General features: G+C 44.0%; 1 protein-coding gene across 2 annotated transcripts in view; it reads left to right on the top strand.

The window, feature by feature from the left end:
- cbln18 (cerebellin 18) overlaps window positions 1-18,814 on the top strand; it is a 34,095-nt gene extending 15,281 nt beyond the window's left edge. For both annotated transcript variants that reach the window (XM_077197392.1, XM_077197393.1), the window contains exon 5: window positions 18,123-18,814. In XM_077197392.1, the coding sequence (XP_077053507.1) occupies window positions 18,123-18,424 (302 nt within the window). In that variant the 3' untranslated portion in view covers window positions 18,425-18,814. The remainder of the gene's footprint in view (window positions 1-18,122) is intronic.
- Window positions 18,815-20,136: the final 1,322 nt, after the last annotated feature.

Here is a 20,136-nt window from a genome sequence, read left to right on the forward strand (position 1 = left end):
GAGGGTTTTGGCTGTGTTCATTGAGAAACATCTCGACGCGCACAGCCGTACGTTTTCGGGTGTTTCAGCCTCGCGCTCGTTGATTTTCTTCTCTAGAGATGAAAAACAAATATATTGTGAACTACTTGAATCTCGCTTTTGCCGAGGCAGCGCGTAGAGTACGGGTCTGCAATGAAGGGGACACACGCGATCTGTTAAATAATACTGTTTGGGTGCGAGGCATTCACAGTCAGCTCCTGAGGGTGCTGGCAGCTGTTCATTGAGAAATATCTCGACGCGTATATCCGTGCGCTGTCGGATATTTCAGCCTCGCACCTGTTGACTTTCTTCTTGAGGGATGAAAGCCAAATATATTGTAACGACTCGAATCTCGCGTCTGCCGATGCAGCGTGTAGATTCGAGACTGTATAACACAAAACAGTGTTGTCTGGTATTATGGCTGCATTTAATTTTAAGAAATTAAAATGATGGAATATTATCTGATAATATTATAAATGAATATTATATTAAGTTAGATATTTTAATTCAGCCTACCATTCAGACCGTGTTTCACTTATACAGTGTTTATGACTGCATTTAATTCTGAGGAATTAAAATGATGAGCAGCGAACGCACGCTGCTCTGTCTGCCGCCCCAAGGGCTTGCGGCCAGGCAGTGCTCGTGTTTGCCCATCGGGAACGGTTTTCGATTATTCCCTGCCGGTCCTTGAATCGTTCTCTGAGGAGGTTCAGGTTCAAGATGCTCACAATTCCAACCATAGTGAGTCAGATCCAGTTCGAGGACTGGTTCGTCACGTTAGATCTGAAGGACGCATACTTCCATATATCCATCCTTCCATGTCACAGGAAGTTCCTGAGGTTTGCTTTCGGGGGCGAAACGTACCAATATCGGGTTCTTCCCTTCGGCCTAGCTCTCTCCCCTTGTACCTTCACCAAGTGCATGGATGCAGCTCTGGCACCCCTGAGGCTCAAGGGCGGCAGGGTGCTCAATTACAGAGCTGGCGATTCGGCATCGAGATGTCGTCCTCGCCCACATCCAGAGTCTGGGGTTGAGACTCAACACAAAAAAGAGTGTGTTGACGCCCCCCCAGAGGACTACGTTCCTGGGAGTTGTATGGGATTCCACGACGATGCGGGCACAGATTTCTCCTGCGCGCGTGGAGTCCATACTGGCGATGGTCTCCAGTGTGAAGCTAGGCTACAACCACACTGTGAAGCAGTTTCAGAGACTGCTGGGGCTCATGGTAGCAGCGTCCAACATCATACCTTTTGGCCTGCTACACATGAGACCCCTACAGTGGTGGTTGAGAGCCAAGGGGTTTTCCCTGAGGGGAAATCCGTTCCGTATGATCAGGGTAACGCGCAGATGCCTTCATTCCCTGGGCATATGGAGGAAACCTTGGTTCCTGTCCCAGGGACCGGTGCTGGGAGCATCATGTTGCCGAAAATCGTTTCAACAGATGCCTCTCTCACTGGTTGGGGCGCGGTCATGGACGGCCGCTTTGCGAGAGGTCTGTGGGAGACCCGGCATTTTTCCTGGCACATCAATTGCCTGGAAATGCTGGCGGTCTACAAAGCTCTGAGGTGTTTTTTCCCGGACCTCCGCGGCCACCATGTCCTGATACGCTCGGACAAGAATTCTGTAGTCGCGTATCTGAATCATCAGGGGGGTCTGAGGTCGCGCCCTCTATGCAGACTGGCACACCAGATCCTTCTGTGGTCCCAGAGGAAACCGTCGTCTCTTAGAGCGAAGTATGTCCCCGGGATCCAAAATCAGGGAGCAGACGTCCTGTCGAGGCAGGGGCTGAGGCCCGGGGAGTGGCGACTCCACCCCGAGGTGGTGGAGGCCATGTGTGTGAGATTCATCCCAGTGGAAGTGAATCTGTCCGCGTCTCAAGAGACGTCCCACTGTCCACTGTGGTTCTCTCTCAGGTATCCAGCTCGGCTAGGGCTGGACGCTATGACACAGACATGGCCGAGGCTGCGTCTGTACGCATTTCCCCCGATCGCTCTGCTCCCGGGAGTCTTGGAGCAGGTTCTCCGGGAAGGGATCAGCCTACTTTTAGTAGCACCCCGCTGGCCGACCTGGATATGGTTCTCGGAGATTGTAGCACTGCTAGACGGCCTCCCGTGGCAGGTCCCTCTGAGGAGGGATCTGCTGTCTCAGGCAGGGGTTACAATATTTCACCGCCGGCCAGAGCTTTGGAACCTCTGGGTCTGGCCCCTGAGGGGGCTCGGTACCTAGAGGCTGGCCTGTCAGAAGATGTTGTCGAGACCCTACTCAGCTCCAGGGCTCCTTCCACCAGGAGACTGTACAGCCTAAAGTGGAATGTGTTTTCCACTTGGTGTAGAGAGCGTGAGGTGGACACGCTCTCCTTTCTGGCGTCTCGCTTCAGGAGATCTGAGAGGCGGCCGGGTGGGCCACCCCGCACACCTTCATACGTTTTTACAGTCTGCAACTCCCCTTGACGCCTGGCGCCAGAGTGCTCGCGTCCTAAGTGTGCCTGGTCTCGCAGGTTCACACCAGGGCGGGCGTGATTACGGTGTGGCATAGTGGGTATTACGTTCCCCATGGTGTCGTCACGACGACGACGCAGTGCGAGTTCCCTCGAAGGGGAACGTCTCGGGTTACGACTGTAACCCTTGTTCCCCAAAAAGGGAACGAGACAATGCGTCTCATCGCCACACCTATCACGGGCAGAGCGCTTGCTTCATCGCAAAGGAGCTGATGTGTGTGTGTGCCGGCGTCCCTTTGTATCTTCCGGTTGTGCCGTCATCTACTACGTCATGACGCAGCACCAATCAGGATTGGACAGATTTCATTCATACTTCAGATGCGTTACGCTAAGGGTGTTCCCCATAGTGTCGTCACGACGACGACGCAGTGTCTTGTTCCCTTCTCGGGGAACAAGGGTTACAGTCGTAACCCGAGACGTTTTCTCTCTAACCTTTTTTAATCTAATTGGTGCAACAATTTCTAGTGTACTAGAGAAAATGGTGCTCAAACTGCTAGTCATTTCCTCTAGTTCATCTGTTTGTTTGGGTTCACTGAGTGGCTGAGATAGATCAGGTTAGCTATTTGAGAATCTATCTATAGTGGTTGGAAGGTTTGTTCTGCCTGGTCGGTAACGCGGCGCAACATGACAAATTTCAGCAGTACGTATTATGCAAGTTGCCATGTAATGATCAGTGACATCATAACTTTGCGGTATAATATCTATATTGGCTGGATTGGTTCCACATGAGATAATTAAATCTAGTGTATGATTTAGACGATGAGTGGGACCACTGACGTTTTGCTTGACCCCAAAGGAGTTTAATAAATCTGTAAATGCAGCCCCTAACGCATCATTTGTGTTATCTACGTGTATGTTAAAATCTCCAACAATTATTGCTTTATCGACATTGACCAATAGATCTGAGAGAAAGTCTGTAAACTCTTTTAGGAAATCAGCATAGAGCCCTGGAGGTCTATATACAGTAGCCAAGGCTAGAGATAATAGGGATTTCTTTCTTACATCTAAGAGCGTAACATTTAGCACAAGTACTTCAAACGAATTAAACCTGTGACCTGTTTTCTGAGTAACATTTAGAATATCTCTATATATTGTTGCAACGACCGATCAGACGGGGCTCATGCTTATAACAGTATCCTGGTGGAGTAGACTCATTTAGACCGAAATACTCATTTGGTTTAAGCCAGGTTTTAGTAAGGCAAAATACATCGAAACTATTATCTGTGACCATTTCATTTACAATAACCACCTTAGGTGTGAGCGATCTAGTGTTTAGAAGACCTAGCTTTAGAAATTGTTTTTGTTCACTGATATTGAGATTTTCTACAATTGAGGTTTAATTACAATTATATTTTTCCTAGATCCTGTAGTAGATTTATTGTTTGGCCTCACTAAACGAGGAATAGACACAGTTTCTATATAATGTTCTACACTACTTATGCTATCAATTAAGTTGGGACAGCAAAGACTGTGATAAAGTCTATTAATAAAGCTAAATTGGGAAAAGCGACGGGGGTTAAAAATATCCCAAATACTAAAATCACCCAAACTATTTGATATTTTGTTTGATTTATTTAAATGGTGTGATGAACAGTGTTGTGCAAGTTACTTCCAAATTGTAATACATTATAGATTACTTGTTACTGTTACTTAAAAGTAATTCATTACCTTACAATATTACTGTCTCAGAATTGTAATGCGTTACATTACTCCTGTATTACTTTTGAGTTAATTTCACCAAAATAACTACAGATGTAGTTATAATATAAAAAATAAAAAGACAAAATGTACTACAGAGCATTTTACATCCAGTAGAAGGCAATATGATGTAGCATAATGATTGTGGGCTATCCAGGCTACTAACAATATAGCATATAATTGGCAAAGTGAAGGCTCAAGAGAAGAAAGAGAGGATGACAGACAGAATCACAAACGATCCAAGTCTGTTAAAAGTATGGTAGAGGTAAAGTGATTATCTGGCAATAGCTTTGGTCTATTCATAATAGACACAACAGAACTGTATGTAAACTTTAATGCCATGACAAGAAGTCACAAGATGCACATTTGTTCTTTTATTGTTGCCATTAATTTATTCTCTTTGAATTCAAGAAGTTCACAACACAAAACTGTCATGCACAAAGTGAGCATGATGAACATAGCTTATGCTTTCTCTGGAAGTATAAAGTGCAATAGGAGGGCCAACCCTCAGCCTCAGTCATTTTAGTCCATGAAAATGAACATAGGCTAAACATAGCCTAACTGCTGCTTAGAAGAAGAAAAAAAAGAACAAATAGAGACCCTTAGGCCTATATGCCTCTAAAAAGGATCAGACAAAATAGGCTTCCAAATAAAGGAAGGTTCAAATAAATCCACTTAGGCTACAACAACAAGACAGATTGCAATTGTCTCTTTGAAACTAAAGGACTAGACAATTTTCGAGAATACAAAAATGAAATTAAAGTGCTTGGACCTAACAGGAAATATGGCTCAGTCATTTAAGTCAAATTCAAAAAAGTTCAGTAATAAGGGAAGTCATATGAGAAATAAATGGAAATAAAAACTTTTGGAAATACAAAACTGAAATTAAGGTGTTTGGGCCCACAAGGCCTGACAGCAAATATGGTTCAAAATCTTCAAAACTTAAGTAATGGTCAGATATTGCCAACAGGAAAATTGGATTTAAAAAGTTCTGTTTCCTGCCAAATATAAAACAGAGGTGGTGTGCAGCTAAACATGGAAAATTTCAAGTAAAGGGAAATTGAAGCTGTGCTTGCTTACGACTATGGTGGGCCTATTCCATTTGACTGAAATATCTGTTGTACCGCATCAGAATAAGTCGCTGAAAGCGTCCATCACCAAGACGGTTGCGTTTTGGGGTGAGTACCAGACTCCCAAGACTGAAAAGTATTTCGACCGGTGCACTGGATGGTGTTGGTGCATTATTGTTACATGTGTGTCCTGGGTTTCCCCCTGCTTAGTGTTTTTGGTTCAGTCCTGTGTTCCAGTTTTCCCGCTCCTCGTTTGTGTTCAGTTTATTCACCTGTGTTGAGTTGATTTGCCCCACCTGTGCCTTGTTTCCCTATTCTGTTCTCTGTGTATTTTAACCCTGTGTTCTCCCTCATTCCTGGTCTGTTCTCGTTTGTGTATGGTGTGTAAAAGTTATCCTGTGTTAATGAGTGTTATATTAAATCCTGTTAATTCCTATTCTCCGGCTTCCTTGTGCTTCCAACCACCACACGTACCGGTAACAGAAGAACCGACCAAAAATATGGAGGAACGCATCCGGTTTATCAACCTGGCTCAGGAGAACCACGATGTTCTGGAATTCTCCAGAAAGTTTTTTCATCTCGCCCTCAGCAGTTCCCTGGAGGATGAAACTCTCAGCACCCTGTTCCAGATTGGGATCACATTCCATCGTCCCCTCGACCTCCCAGACACCACCGGACTATCTTGGAGAGAGACCTTGGTTCCGTCCAGCACCAAGCCATCTTCACCGCTGGGATACGTCAGGCACGCAGAGACTGGTCACGTCCCGTCTGCCCAGCCGGAGACTATGCATGTCCAGTCTGCCCAGCCTGAGCCAATGTCTGTTCTTGAACCGGTGTCAATTCTCCTCAAAAATTTTTTTGGGGGGGGGCTATCCGTCACCGCCATGGCCGCCCAAAGGGCCCTCACCGCCATGGCCGCCCGAAGGGTCTTCACCGCCGTGGCCGCCTGAAGGGTCTTCACCGCCGTGGTCGCCCGAAGGGTCCTCTCCGCCCTGGACGCCCGAGGGTCCAACAGCTCCGCCCTGGATGCCAGAGGGTTCGTCTGCTCTGCCGTGGCCACGCCCACGTCCTGCTCCGCCCTGGCCGCCTGCTCGTCCTGCTCCGCCCAGGCCAGCTGCAAGTCCTGCTCCGCCCTGGCCGCCCCCTCGTCCTGCTCCGCCATGGCCGCCTGGACCATCCTGGAGTCCGACCTGCTGCACCCGGTCCGCCTTCCCGTCACGGACTCCAGAATGCCCACCCTCCCACCCCTCTTCTACGGCGTGAGGACACGCCTACCGGGAGGGGGGTGTAATGTCACAGTCTTCGTCTGCACCAGTCTGTCCTTGTCTCTTCACTACACTTCCCAGAATCTTCCTCGTCTCCACACCTGAACTCACTCCCTCACTTACCAGCCTGTTCTTCGTTATCATCATCTGTGTCACCTGTCTTCACATCATTAGGGTTCATTTGTCTCTGTATTTAGTTAGCCTCGGTTCATTCAGTCTTTGTCGGTCGTTGTTGTTATCAATGTGAATGTTAGCACATGTTGAGTGTATGCTGTGTTTCTCGTGGATCTTCAACCCGTCTACCTGCCTATACCATTTTATTTCATTTTTATTAAGTAAACATTTGTATTGGACTTCTGCCTATTGATTCATCCTTCAACCAGCACCTCAACCCTGACAATTATAACGTAATGCAATTTTTTTAATTCTTGGAAACTGATGCAGGCTTTCCATCACTGGATCAGAATTGAAATAAGAGGTTACCTCTGTTTCCACTGACATAGGTGCATCAGCCATGGCATTGGGCTTTTCATCAAATGAAAAGAAGTCATCCTCACAGGAGGTGACTGCAGCAGGTTGAGGAGCATCACTCATTGGGTTGGCAGGCTCTTCTACTGTTAGGGTGCGGCACTCAGTGGTGAGGAGGTACTTGAGGTGATCTCTTCTGGTTTCCTCTTTTACCCAGCGCAGTTTAAATTTGGGTAGTGAGACGGCAGCCAGTAGGGCATCCTTGGAGTCAATTGTTGTGGCAAAGCGAGTTTTAATTGCTCCCACAATTATTTCAGGCAACCCAGTGATCATTTGTGAAAGGCCATTTTGCATTGCTAAAGTTTTGGCCATTAGAACTTCAAGTGTTGGTTGAAGTGTCCCATAGAAACAAGTTTCCTCACCCTGTAGGATGTCCAGTGCAGCACTGAAAGGCTTCATAATGGAGCAGTATTCCTTCAGAAACTGGTATTCCCTGTCATTCATGCATTTAATCTGAACCTGTGTGCACAGATTGTTAATGTCAGTTAGTGGCATTTCTATGATCCGAACATAGGCGTCATAAAATGTGTTCCACCGGGTGACTGAGGGCACAATCAACTTCCTTTTACTGATCTCTTCTAGGCACTCAGATGCAACTGTGGACCGGCTAGCTTTGGTCCATAGTGCTGAACACTTAGCTGTGGAACTGCGGTAAACATCCCTGGATTCTGGGTTTGATACCAACCATTTATGAATCTCATTGTTGGCAATGAGGTTGAGCGTGTGAGCTGCACATCTGTGATGTGCAGGCAACACACACAGCCCTTGCTGTGCATCATCATCGTCTCCTCCAGTGAGAACGCTGTGGAGGTCGGTGAAGGCCACTTTCCCATCATCATCTTCCTCCACCTCCTCTTCTTCGTCCTCCTCAGTTTCGACTTGTTGGTATTCCTTAAAAGATTTAACAAAGCTGCTGCCATTGTCTGTCACACATGCAGTCACTTTTTCAGTAGTTAATCCATACTGGGTAAAAATATCCTCAAGTTCAGATGCAATTGCGTCATAAGTGTGTCTACCTCTGAACCTACGACAAGCGATTGCAGCCTTCATCCGTTGCAACGTCTCCGAATCACCCCCAAAAAACTCCTGTTGTAGGCAGTCCATATGTCTGCAGTTGTTGACACGTACTGCTGCTCATCAAATTTTTTTTTTAGCTCTTTTTCCATAGCAGTATAGGTCCTATCCAGTTCTTTGGTGAACGTTGTTCTACATGGCAGTACATTCTGAAAAAAAAGTAACATAAATATATATTAAAACTCCAGTTCATGATCATGCTATGCTAAATCACACGATTGCAAATTCATTGTCTGTTCCAAGAACCAATGTTCCATTGTCAGATACATTCACATTATGCTGCTATATACTGTACACTGAAAAATTATTACTTGAATTAACTTTTTTTTTTAGGTAAGTGGTTGCAATCAATTTATTTTAGCTACATTTAAAGTTTAGGTCAATACATTCAGTTTAGGTCTGTGGATGGCCATAACATTTTGACTACACAGGTGAAACTTGAAAAATTAGAATGTAGTGCAAAAGTTATTATTTTCATGATTATGGCTTACAGCTTATGAAATCCCCAAATTCTAAATCTAAAAAAAATTTGAATATTACATGAAATCAATAAAAAAAAAAAAAAAATACAGAAATCCAGGCCCTCTGAAAAGTATAACCAGGCATGTGTATATAGCTACTAACATAGTTTCACCTTTTAATTTGAATTACTGAAATACACAAACTTTTGCATGATATTCTAATTTTTCGAGTTTCACCTGTACATTTTTATCCAGTGACCTAGAATCTATATGAACTAGATAAAATTCTAGCTAGTCACTCACGGAAATGTTAGCTTACCGTGTCATTGTTGGTTGTCACAGGGATCTTGCTAACTAGGTTCTTGCGGTATGCTCATCTGGCCACTGAAGCAGAACAGCGAGGATGGAGAGTCCAGGTTTATCCAGTGGAAGTGGGTTGTCGAGGTTTTGTGGCACACTCTACAACCCGGTTCCTCAGAGACGTCGGATTCAGTGGCCAAGAGTTGCGTCGCACAGTAAAGAACTTATCTGAAGCAGCAGAAAGGAGCAGCAACTGGCTGTGGTTGAGACGGAAAGATTCTAGCTGGCTGAGTACAGGCCGCCATGCTACGGTTTCGTAGAATTCTTGAAAACTTGAAGGGTGTTGGTTTATTTGTATAGGTTGGATAGTATTTACAGTCATTACGTTCCTGTGTATATTGCGTGAATGACGGGATGTTGGGCAGATATTGTGTTTTGCGGTAGGTGGTATGCCATACGGAACCGTTGCCACTGAAACTGCATATTAACGCACCAGTGGGGCTCGACAGCCTTAGTCAAACGGGTTGGCGCGTATGGTTGGGTTGCGGAGAGATTGTGAGATTGTGGTTAGGTCTCAGCAGCACTGTTGGTTTATTTGTAGAGGTTGTATAGTATTTACAGTCATTACGTTCCTGTGTATATTGCGTGAATGACGGGTGGTTGGGCAGATATTGTGTTTTGCGGTAGGTGGTATGCCATACGGAACCGTTGCCACTGAAACTGCATATTAACGCACCAGTGGGGCTCGACAGCCTTAGTCAAACGGGTTGGTGCGTATGGTTGGGTTGCGGAGAGATTGTGAGATTGTGGTTAGGTCTCAGCAGCAAGAGGGAAGTAGAGGTCAGTAAGCTGGGCTGAGTTGAGTGGGGGACGGAGGGCGGGGTGACTCTGGGACGCCAGAGTCACTGTCGAGCCCTCTTGAGGTGTCGTGGGCTAGTCGACGAAACACTGAGGACGGAAGGTGCCCACTTGAAGACCATAGAGATGTTCCCTACTCCGCTCAAACCAGAGGGTTGTTATGGGGGGACCGCACTGTGGTTGCAGCCGTTGTGTGTGCTGACGCGCAAATACACTATTAACACCAGACAGAAGGAGATTCACGTCACCAGATGGAAAGAAGCGTAAATGGATGGAGAAGCATAGGTTACTGTAAAGCTACGTCTTAGTTGGTGCTTATCTTGGCGAAAGCCGAGTACAAATCAGCATGAAGTTTTAACATCTACTCTCGTGTAATGGAAATCATGAAGATCTGGATACGTCCAGTGACTGCGGTGAATAGTGCTGCTGGCAACAAGGGAAAGACCTTGTGACAGCCTGGAGAGACAGCTGACAGGAGGAAAGAGACCCCAATGGGGCTGGTAAGGGTTAGCTACCCTTGTCGGCAGTATCCAGCTCTGTGTTTACAGGATGCTGGAGACACCCGCCCAAGGCTTCTGAAAAATTAAAGAGGAAAATACCCCTAGAGTCTGCGAGAGCAGGGGCGGAAGATGACTCAATGGTGGACAACATGGTTAACGACTTTGGAATTGAAACGGATATGAGTATGGAGAGTACTTCACAAAAGACTTGTTCAGGTTCAGCAGTTAGCAAAGCCATTGAACTCCAAGCTTGTGTCTGTGGCTGGAGCAAGGCGACAACGGTCAGGGGTTTGAAGATTCATCAAGGGAAAATGAAATGCTTGAGGGAGAAGGGACAAGGGCCTCGCATTGATCAGTACTTCTTATGGAGTCAGTCAAGTCAGTCGAATGAAATCCAGCGACAGGAAGCAAACCACAGTTCGCAGGATATCAGCACCCCTGTCATAGAGGAGATGAGGGTTTGCACAGTTAGTGATGAACACATTGATTCTTGTGAACCCGGTCAGACTAACCAGCATAAGAGAGAAAAGAACCTCAACGGGCATAGGCCTGGAGTTGGATGGCCAAGAGCTAGTGAGAAAACTGCATGGGACACGGTAAACACAGATCTATGCTTTGCATTGGAAAGATTAACTGGTACAGTTGAAAAGAAGCTGGATAAATTTGGGGACATCATTTACGCATATGGAAGTGAGAGGTTTGGTGTGGAAAAAAGGAAGGAAAAAGTACAAACTACTCCTGGATTGTCTAGACGGCAGCAGAAAATTGAAGGGTTAGTTAGAGAAAGGAGACAGCTGAGGAAGCAATGGAAAAGAGCGGAACAAAGTCAGAAGGAGGGACTCAATCTCTTACAAAGGGCCATAAAAGATAAGCTTGCAACATTACGCAGAGCTGAGCGCCTACGGAAACGCTACAAAAAGAAGGAACGCGCGAGGGCTAATTTCTATAAAGATCCATTCAAATTCATAAAGAAGTTATTCACCAGTGAGAAGAATGGCACTTTAAAAGCATCTAGGGTTGAGCTAGAGAGATATTTGGAGGAAACGCATACAGATGCAAAAAGACATGAGCCTATGTCAATTCCGTCAGACATCCCACCTGTCAATCCACCAGAATACCAAATGGAGGTCTGTGCACCTAAGTGGAAAGAGATAGAGCAGGTTGTGAGAAAGGCAAGGGCTTCATCATCTCCAGGGCCTAATGGAGTTCCGTACAGAGTGTACAAGAGTGCTTCAGGAGTTCTAAGGATTCTGTGGAAATTGATAAAAGTGGCTTGGGAAAAGAAGGTTGTACCTAGATCATGGCGCCGAGCAGGGGGAGTCTTTATACCCAAAGAAAAAGATGCTACAAGCATCAGTCAGTTTCGCCCTATTTCGCTATTAAACGTCGAAGGCAAAATTTTCTTCAGCATTATTGCTCAGAGATTGTCAACCTGCCTATTAAAGAATGGCTTCATTGACACTTCAGTTCAAAAAGCGGGCATTCCAGGATTCTCAGGATGCTTAGAACATATCAGTTTTATCTGTCAACGAATACAATCAGCTAAAAAGGAGAGGAAGGAGCTCCTCGTGACAGTCCTGGATTTGGCTAATGCATATGGTTCAGTGCCACATGAGCTTCTTTGGGCATCATTTGATTTTTTCAGGGTACCGATGTCGATAACAAATTTAGTGAAAGCCTATTTTGGAGATTTGCAATTTAGTTTCTCAACTCCAGAATTCAGCACTACATGGCAATGCTTAGAGGTTGGAATAATGGCAGGATGCACCATTTCTCCACTGGCTTTTACCATGGCAATGGAAGTAATCATTAGGGCATCAAAATGGGTAGTAGGAGGAGAGCGCTTGGCTTCTGGGATGCGACTACCACCAATCAGAGCATACATGGATGACATGACAACCATGACTACAACGGTAGCCTGCACTAATCGGTTATTGGGGAAGTTAACAGATAATATTGAATGGGCACTAATGCAATTTAAGCCCTCTAAATCAAGGAGCATCTCAATAGTTAAAGGCAAGGTAGTAGATAAAATATTCTTCATTAATGGTGAGGCAATACCAACAGTTTCTCAGAAGCCAGTGAAGAGTCTAGGGAGATGGTACGATGGGGATCTAAAGGACAAAGTTCGAGTGGTAGAAGTTAGACGACAAGTAGTAGAAGGGTTGAAGAGCATAAACAGCTGTGCTCTACCAGGCAAACTAAAACTCTGGTGCTTTCAGTTTGGTCTACTGCCAAGGTTGCTGTGGCCACTGACTGTGTACGAGGTTTCTTTGACAACAGTGGATAAGCTGGAAGCGTTAATAAGTTCATACATCAGGAAATGGTTGGGAGTTCCACGCTGCCTCAGCAGAGTGGGACTTTATAGTAAAGGAGTATTGCAGCTGCCAGTCTCTGCTTTAACCGAGGAGTTTAAGTGTGCCAAGGTCAGACTGGAAATGACTTTAGCAGAGTCACGCGACAAATGTGTAAGGGAGGCAGCCCCTGTGGTAAAAACTGGTAGAAAGTGGTCAGCAAAGAAATCTGTAGTAGAGGCAAAGGCTGACCTTCAAATTGGGGATATCGTGGGACAGGTACAGCATGGAAGAGGGGGTTTTGGGCTCAGTTTAGCTCCTCCTAAATGGCACAAGGCAGGCCCAGCTCAAAGGAGGAAGCTGGTAGTCAACGAGGTGCGAAAGCAGAAGGAGAGGATGAGATGTATAAAGGCCATTTCCCAGGCCAAGCAGGGAGAGTGGATGAGATGGGAGAGTGTGGAACAACTCGACCAAGACCTTTGGTCAATGGAAGAGAGTAGGATCCGTTTCCTTATTAGGTCAACATATGATGTTCTCCCATCACCGCAGAACCTAAACCTCTGGGTAGGAGAGGATCCATCTTGTCCTTTGTGTTCATCACCTGCCACATTAAGGCACATTTTGACAGGATGTAAGGTGGCTCTTAGCCAAGGTCGGTTTACTTGGCGCCATGACCAAGTATTGCGATGTTTGGCTTTAGCATTGGAAGGCAAGCGTAGTATGACCAATAAGTTGCCGCCTGTTCTAGCAAAACATTACACGCAGAAGACAATATTCCTCCGCCCAGGCGAGCAACCACCAAGAAAAGGTGCTAACACCAATTCTCGCCCAGGACAACTGGAAGCTGCTAGGGACTGGAAGATGCTGGCTGATCTTGATCAACGGCTTATTTTTCCACCTGAGAATGCCACCACTAACCTACGACCAGATATTGTTTTGTGGTCTGGATCAGCACGCATTGTTCAACTGACAGAGTTAACAGTGCCATGGGAGGATGCGGTAGATGGTAGATGAGGCATATGAGAGGAAGAAATTGCGGTATGCTCATCTGGCCACTGAAGCAGAACAGCGAGGATGGAGAGTCCAGGTTTATCCAGTGGAAGTGGGTTGTCGAGGTTTTGTGGCACACTCTATAACCCGGTTCCTCAGAGATGTCGGATTCAGTGGTCAAGAGTTGCGTCGCACAGTAAAGAACTTATCTGAAGCAGCAGAAAGGAGCAGCAACTGGCTGTGGTTGAGACGGAAAGATTCTAGCTGGCTGAGTACAGGCCGCCATGCTACGGTTTCGTAGAATTCTTGAAAACTTGAAGGGTGTTGGTTTATTTGTATAGGTTGGATAGTATTTACAGTCATTACGTTCCTGTGTATATTGCGTGAATGACGGATGTTGGGCAGATATTGTGTTTTGCGGTAGGTGGTATGCCATACGGAACCGTTGCCACTAAAACTGCATATTAACGCACCAGTGGGGCTCGACAGCCTTAGTCAAACGGGTTGGCGCGTATGGTTGGGTTGCGGAGAGATTGTGAGATTGTGGTTAGGTCTCAGCAGCACTGTTGGTTTATTTGTAGAGGTTGTATAGTATTTACAGTCATTACGTTCCTCTGTATATTGCGTGAATGACGGGTGGTTGGGCATATATTGTGATTTGCGGTAGGTGGTATGCCATACGGAACCATTGCCACTGAAACTGCATATTAACGCACCAGTGGGGCTCGACAGCCTTAGTCAAACGGGTTGGCGCGTATGGTTGGGTTGCGAAGAGATTGTGAGATTGTGGTTAGGTCTCAGCAGCACTGTTGGTTTATTTGTAGAGGTTGTATAGTATTTACAGTCATTACGTTCCTGTGTATATTGCGTGAATGACGGGTGGTTGGGCAAATATTGTGTTTTGCGGTAGGTGGTATGCCATACGGAACCGTTGCCACTGAAACTGCATATTAACGCACCAGTGGCGCTCGACAGCCTTAGTCAAACGGGTTGGCGCATATGGTTGGGTTGCGGAGAGATTGTGAGATTGTGGTTAGGTCTCAGCAGCAAGAGGGAAGTAGAGGTCAGTAAGCTGGGCTGAGTTGAGTGGGGGACGGAGGGGGGGGGACTCTGGGACGCCAGAGTCACTGTCGAGCCCTCTTGAGGTGTCGTGGGCTAGTTGACGAAACACTGAGGACGGAAGGTGCCCACTTGAAGACCCTAGAGATGTTCCCTACTCCGCTCAATCCAGAGGGTTGTTATGGGGGGACCGCACTGTGGTTGCAGCCGTTGTGTGTGCTGACGCGCAAATACACTATTAACACCAGACAGAAGGAGATTCACGTCACCAGATGGAAAGAAGCGTAAATGGATGGAGAAGCATAGGTTACTGTAAAGCTACGTCTTAGTTGGTGCTTATCTTGGCGAAAGCCGAGTACAAATCAGCATGAAGTTTTAACATCTACTCTCGTGTAATGGAAATCTTGAACGCAGGAGATTCCACCGTTGACAATGGTAACATGTCTTCGACGAGATACTCTGCCACAAGTCTTCTGACTTCTCGAGGTTCAAGTGGCATGATGGCAGACCGAGAGAAATTTAATTTCTGCTGCTTTGGCTTAATACTCTCGTCCTCAGTATTTTTTCTCTTCACAGTAAGTGGAGTGGTCGCATGGCACCGTTCGAGATGTTTTTTTAAATTGCTAGTGCTATTTCGCGACGTCGATAGTTCTTTCGGTTTTGGACAAAGGTTGCATTTGACTATGACGTTCTTCTTGTCCTTATCTCTGACAAACTCGAAGTAATGGGCATATGTCAATCTCGCGAATGTACAGTCTTCTGCCATCTTTACCCATTAGCCACTCTTCCACTCGCCAGCGCGAACACAGAGGCCGAAATCATGTCTCGCGGGAGTCGCGGCACTCCTGTAAAACACGCCTACGCCTTTGGGCTAAAAGTGTGTTGTAACGGAAGCGTTACTGAACATGTACCGAGTAAAATATTACTGAAAATTGATTGGTAATGCCTTACACTACTGCGTTACAGCAAAAAGTAATTCATTACTGTAATGCATTACTTTTGTAACGCGTTACTCCCAACACTGGTGATGAATCTGGCAAAATACCATATACGTGGCTTAAATCGATTATTAATCCGATACCAAAATCACAAAATGAGGATCCGAGGGTGACTTTGAATTATAGAGGGATTAGTTTAATGCACACAGTTTATGAATTGTGTTCTACAATACTTAATGAGAGGCTCATGTTGTACCTAGAGAAAGAAGAGCTTCTTGTGGAAGAACAAAATGGGTTCCGTAAGTCAAGATCATGTCTTGATCACATTTTTGTATTGTCTACAATTATAACTAAAAGAATTAGTGAAAATAAGCCTACACATTCTTGCTTTATTGATTTTCAGAAAGCTTTTGATATCAATAAGGATCTGTTAGCATATAAACTTATTGAGTACGGGGTAAATGGACATTTTTATTGGGCTATGAAGTCTGTTTATCACAAGCCCATAGCATGTGTTAGATTAAATGAAGTTCACACAAACTGTTTCCCAACATCATCAGGGGTAAAACTGGGTAATGCTTTGTCCCCCACTTTATTTTTCAATTTATATGAATGATTTGGCAAAGGAGTTTAAATCACTGAATTGTGGAGTAACCTGTGGAAATGAAATGATAAGTATTCTACTGTATGCGGATGACATAGTTTTACTGTCACCCTCTGAAGATAATATGCAGCGGCTCTCCTATATTGATGACTGGTGTAATAAATGGAAAACAGAAATAATTCACTTTAGAAAACCTTTAACTGCTCGCAGCATCTATGAGTTTAAAATTGGGTCACAGAAGCTGAACTCATTTAAATATCTAGGTTTCTATATTGATGAACATATGAATTTCAGAAAAGGTGTTAAGGTTCTGGCTGATTCAGCATGTAGAGCTTTGGGAGGAATTATTAGTAAAAGCAAGAATCTGAAAGACATACGTTTTCAAAATTATTCTAAACTGTTTCAAGCTTGTGCGTGCCCTATACTTGATGTATTGTGGGGGTTAGAGGACTTAGAAACATATCTAATTGTGAATTAGTGCAAAATAGTGCCATAAGATATTTTCTGGGTGTACACAAATATGCCCCAACATTGGCGATAGTGGGAGACATGGGATGGAAATCATGTGAGGCTTGTTGGAAGATATGTATGGCCCAGTTATGGAATCGTTTATTAGATATGGACGCAAGTAGGTTGACAAGGAAAATATTTCTCTGGGATAAACACAATCTTGGTCCTTGGTCTAAAGATATATGCAAACTGTTTTGTAAATATGGGTTTGGGGAGTTGTTTTCTAATAATGAAAAGCTGAATATTGGTTTGTTTAAATAATCTGTGTTTGTTAAAGATAAAGAGCAGTGGGCTGAGGATATATGGGCTATGCCAAAATTGCGTATTTTTGTGAGGGTAAAACCGGAATATGGCACAGAGAATTATGTTGTATATAAACAACTCTGTGTGCGATCAGTGAGATCTGGTGTTTAACCTTTGACTGTTAAAACAGGACGATATGTTAATTTAGAAGAGGAAAAACAGATCTGTCCCTTGTGTTGTTTAAATGATATAGAAAATGAGTTCCATTTTGTTTTCTACTGTCCATTTTATTGTGAACAGTGTGATTTTTTGTTTTGTAAGATAAAATCAGAGATTGATTTGGTAAATATGGATGATGCTCAAAGATTGAGACGGCTGTTCGCATGTGCAACATATAAATTAGCCATCTATCTTGAGAAAGCTGGGAGAAGAGGAAAAAAGCTCTTTATCGAGATGATTTGTAGATGAGGACTTGTTTGTATATGCTGTGTGTGTGTGTATATATGTGTGTATGTATACATGTGTATACATGTATTTCTCTGAATGATTTGTATATATGACCAGAAGATGTTTGTAATCCCATGTGGGATGGGCCAAATGTTTGGCATGACACAGAAATAAAATTAATCTAAATCTAACTAGCTATAGTGACTGAGTGCGACCTGGACGCATCAGTGAATGCTGAGATATTTGGCTAAATAAAATGATCCTGTCATTAGAATTGCGCGATAACTTTATTATTTATTTTTTCCATCTGTATCATCTTAGTCAGCTTTTGTGAGGTTTTACGCACGTTTTCCAAAGGTTTCTCATCCATACTGGAATGTCATAAAATGCCTGAAAACGTAGTGTGGATGGAGAGCATTTTAAAACGAAAATGCTGTTTTCAAAAGTATCCGGATTAATGTAGATGTAGCCTTAGATTCAAATGTAACAAAGGCCACTGGGCCAATAATAAATGCTAGTATTCAAATGAGTAGATTTCATTGAGCTGCGGCATGAAGTGTTCCCAGTATTATTACATGAGCAAATTATTAACCCACCATCTCATTTAAATTATGCTTAGTATAGGTCAAACTAAACTCATGTTTAGATTTATGTTATGACCATATGCAGTGCATCTTGTTCAATTCATCCTTATAGAAACAGCTTCTCAAAATAAGTCAGAGTAAGCCAATAATACAAAGTATTCAAGCTGAACCTGATTCTTCACAGGTACATTCACAGCCCCCCACGCTGGTCTCTACTTCTTCTCCTTCACGGCTTATTCCAAAACTGGTGATGCAGGTGAGCGGCTCTACCAAAAGCTGCAGTTGATGAAGAACGGTCAGCTGATTGCCTCATCGTGGGAGGATAACCGTGAGGATTCAGAGGATAGTAGTACTCAGACTGTTCTTCTCCAGCTTAGACATGGCGGTCAAGTCTATGTTGAGTTGCTGTCAGGCAGACAGCTTTGTGGAGACACCCAGGGCCTTAACAATTTCAGTGGATACCTGATCTATCCATTCTCTGAGTAATGAGAAAAGACCTGCAAACAAATACACAACGATCTTCATTGTAATGCCTTCCCTCGAGATTAAAACAATTAAAGAAAGATGTTAATCTGGAATTCTTTATGTGAAATTGTCATAGAAATCAGCATGTACCCTACCATTGCAACAGAGTTTATGGCTTAGTGAATAAAGGTTACTTTAATAGCTTTCTGTGGCACTTATAACTTCCAGTTTGTTGACATTTTATTATATATTATTTTATTGAATTGCTTTAATCTTCATATGTGTATGTATAAAGTGCTTGGAGCCAAAGGAGAGAACATCATTGGATGTTCAGCTGCATTAACCATATACGGAGAACACATTTTCTCTGTTCTATATTATTTTAGAATGTAATAAAAGAATTGATCATAATCTTCTTATTTACTGACTATTATTATTAAGAGTGTGGATCGTCTAGAAGTAATAGGAAACTACAATGAGACAGAGGGGTATAAGCAAATGACCCAGGTCAGACGCAGATCCTGCTCCCAAACAGAGGCCATTCACATTCCAGATGAAAACTGCTGCAAATGAAACTGAAAGATCACATCATGAATCTCAAAACACAGGTGTCTTCATTAAAAGCAGTGACTCTACTTTATTTTGAAAATAGCTGATGATAACCTAAATGAAGCTCATATCTCAGTTGAATTTGCATATAGTGCAGGAATTGAAGATTAGATTTATATTTTATTTTGCAGAGACATGGTTATGTTGCCAAGAGTAAATGGAACAGTTTTAACAAAATGGATAGCAATCCGATCAGTAAAAACGCACAAATGACCAGGTGTGAATAGGCCCATTGGAAATCTGTTCTACAAAGTCTAATTTAAACCTCAAATGCCAACCCCTGCACTTCACTCTGTGGCAGAGCTCTGACAATGATCATTTTAAAATGTGAATAATAATGATATGATTTCACTTTGAAATGGTAAAGAAGAACAGGCTCCCCCCGTGTAGCCTGGGTTCTCCCAACTTTTTTTTCTACTGCCAAAAAATACTTTTTGTTCCTTGCCACATAGATCAACCAATTCAGTTTGTGTCCGTTGGTCGCGGAGTATAGCTATCCAAAGTCGACTTCACTTCAGCCTTCAAAGTCCTATTAAACCTGATTCTGGCATCTCTTCAGAGTGTGCTGGTGAGACAGCATTTCACCATCCGTTTGATCATCAGGTGTGAAAGTAGTCAATCCCTTACCTCATACATTTACTTGATGACTTCTTTACGGCCTCGCCAAACGAGTCCCCTCCAGCTGCCCACCTCAGCACCATCCAAAAGGTTTTCTTATATGAAGTGTTGCCCCGGTATGATTGGCTGATGTCATGCAAACCGTTGTACCTATCAGTGTTTGTACTCCCTTACGATTGGTTAGTATCGTTTGAACCTATCAGGGCTGTGTTGAGAATATAAAAAGGGAAGTGTTTGATTGTTTGGGATGCATCATCCTTGGTGCTGCTCCTTTGTGGAAGTAAGTCATCATGAATGAGGGATAGCGGTTGGTTTATCCTTCTGTTTGCTGTGCGCTGGTGTTTTAATCAATCAATCAATCAATCAATCAACTTTATTTTTATAGCGCTTTACACAACCGTCAGGTATCCAAAGTGCTTCACAGCATAAAAAATAAAACGTATCATACAATAAATACATATAACAGTGAAAATCAAAAAGAAAAGTAAAATTGAAAAGAAACAAAA

Source organism: Siphateles boraxobius, unplaced genomic scaffold (assembly GCF_051911475.1).
Source record: "Siphateles boraxobius isolate OS27281-9 unplaced genomic scaffold, OSU_SipBor_1 39, whole genome shotgun sequence".
In the NCBI taxonomy this organism is placed as follows: domain Eukaryota; kingdom Metazoa; phylum Chordata; class Actinopteri; order Cypriniformes; family Leuciscidae; genus Siphateles; species Siphateles boraxobius.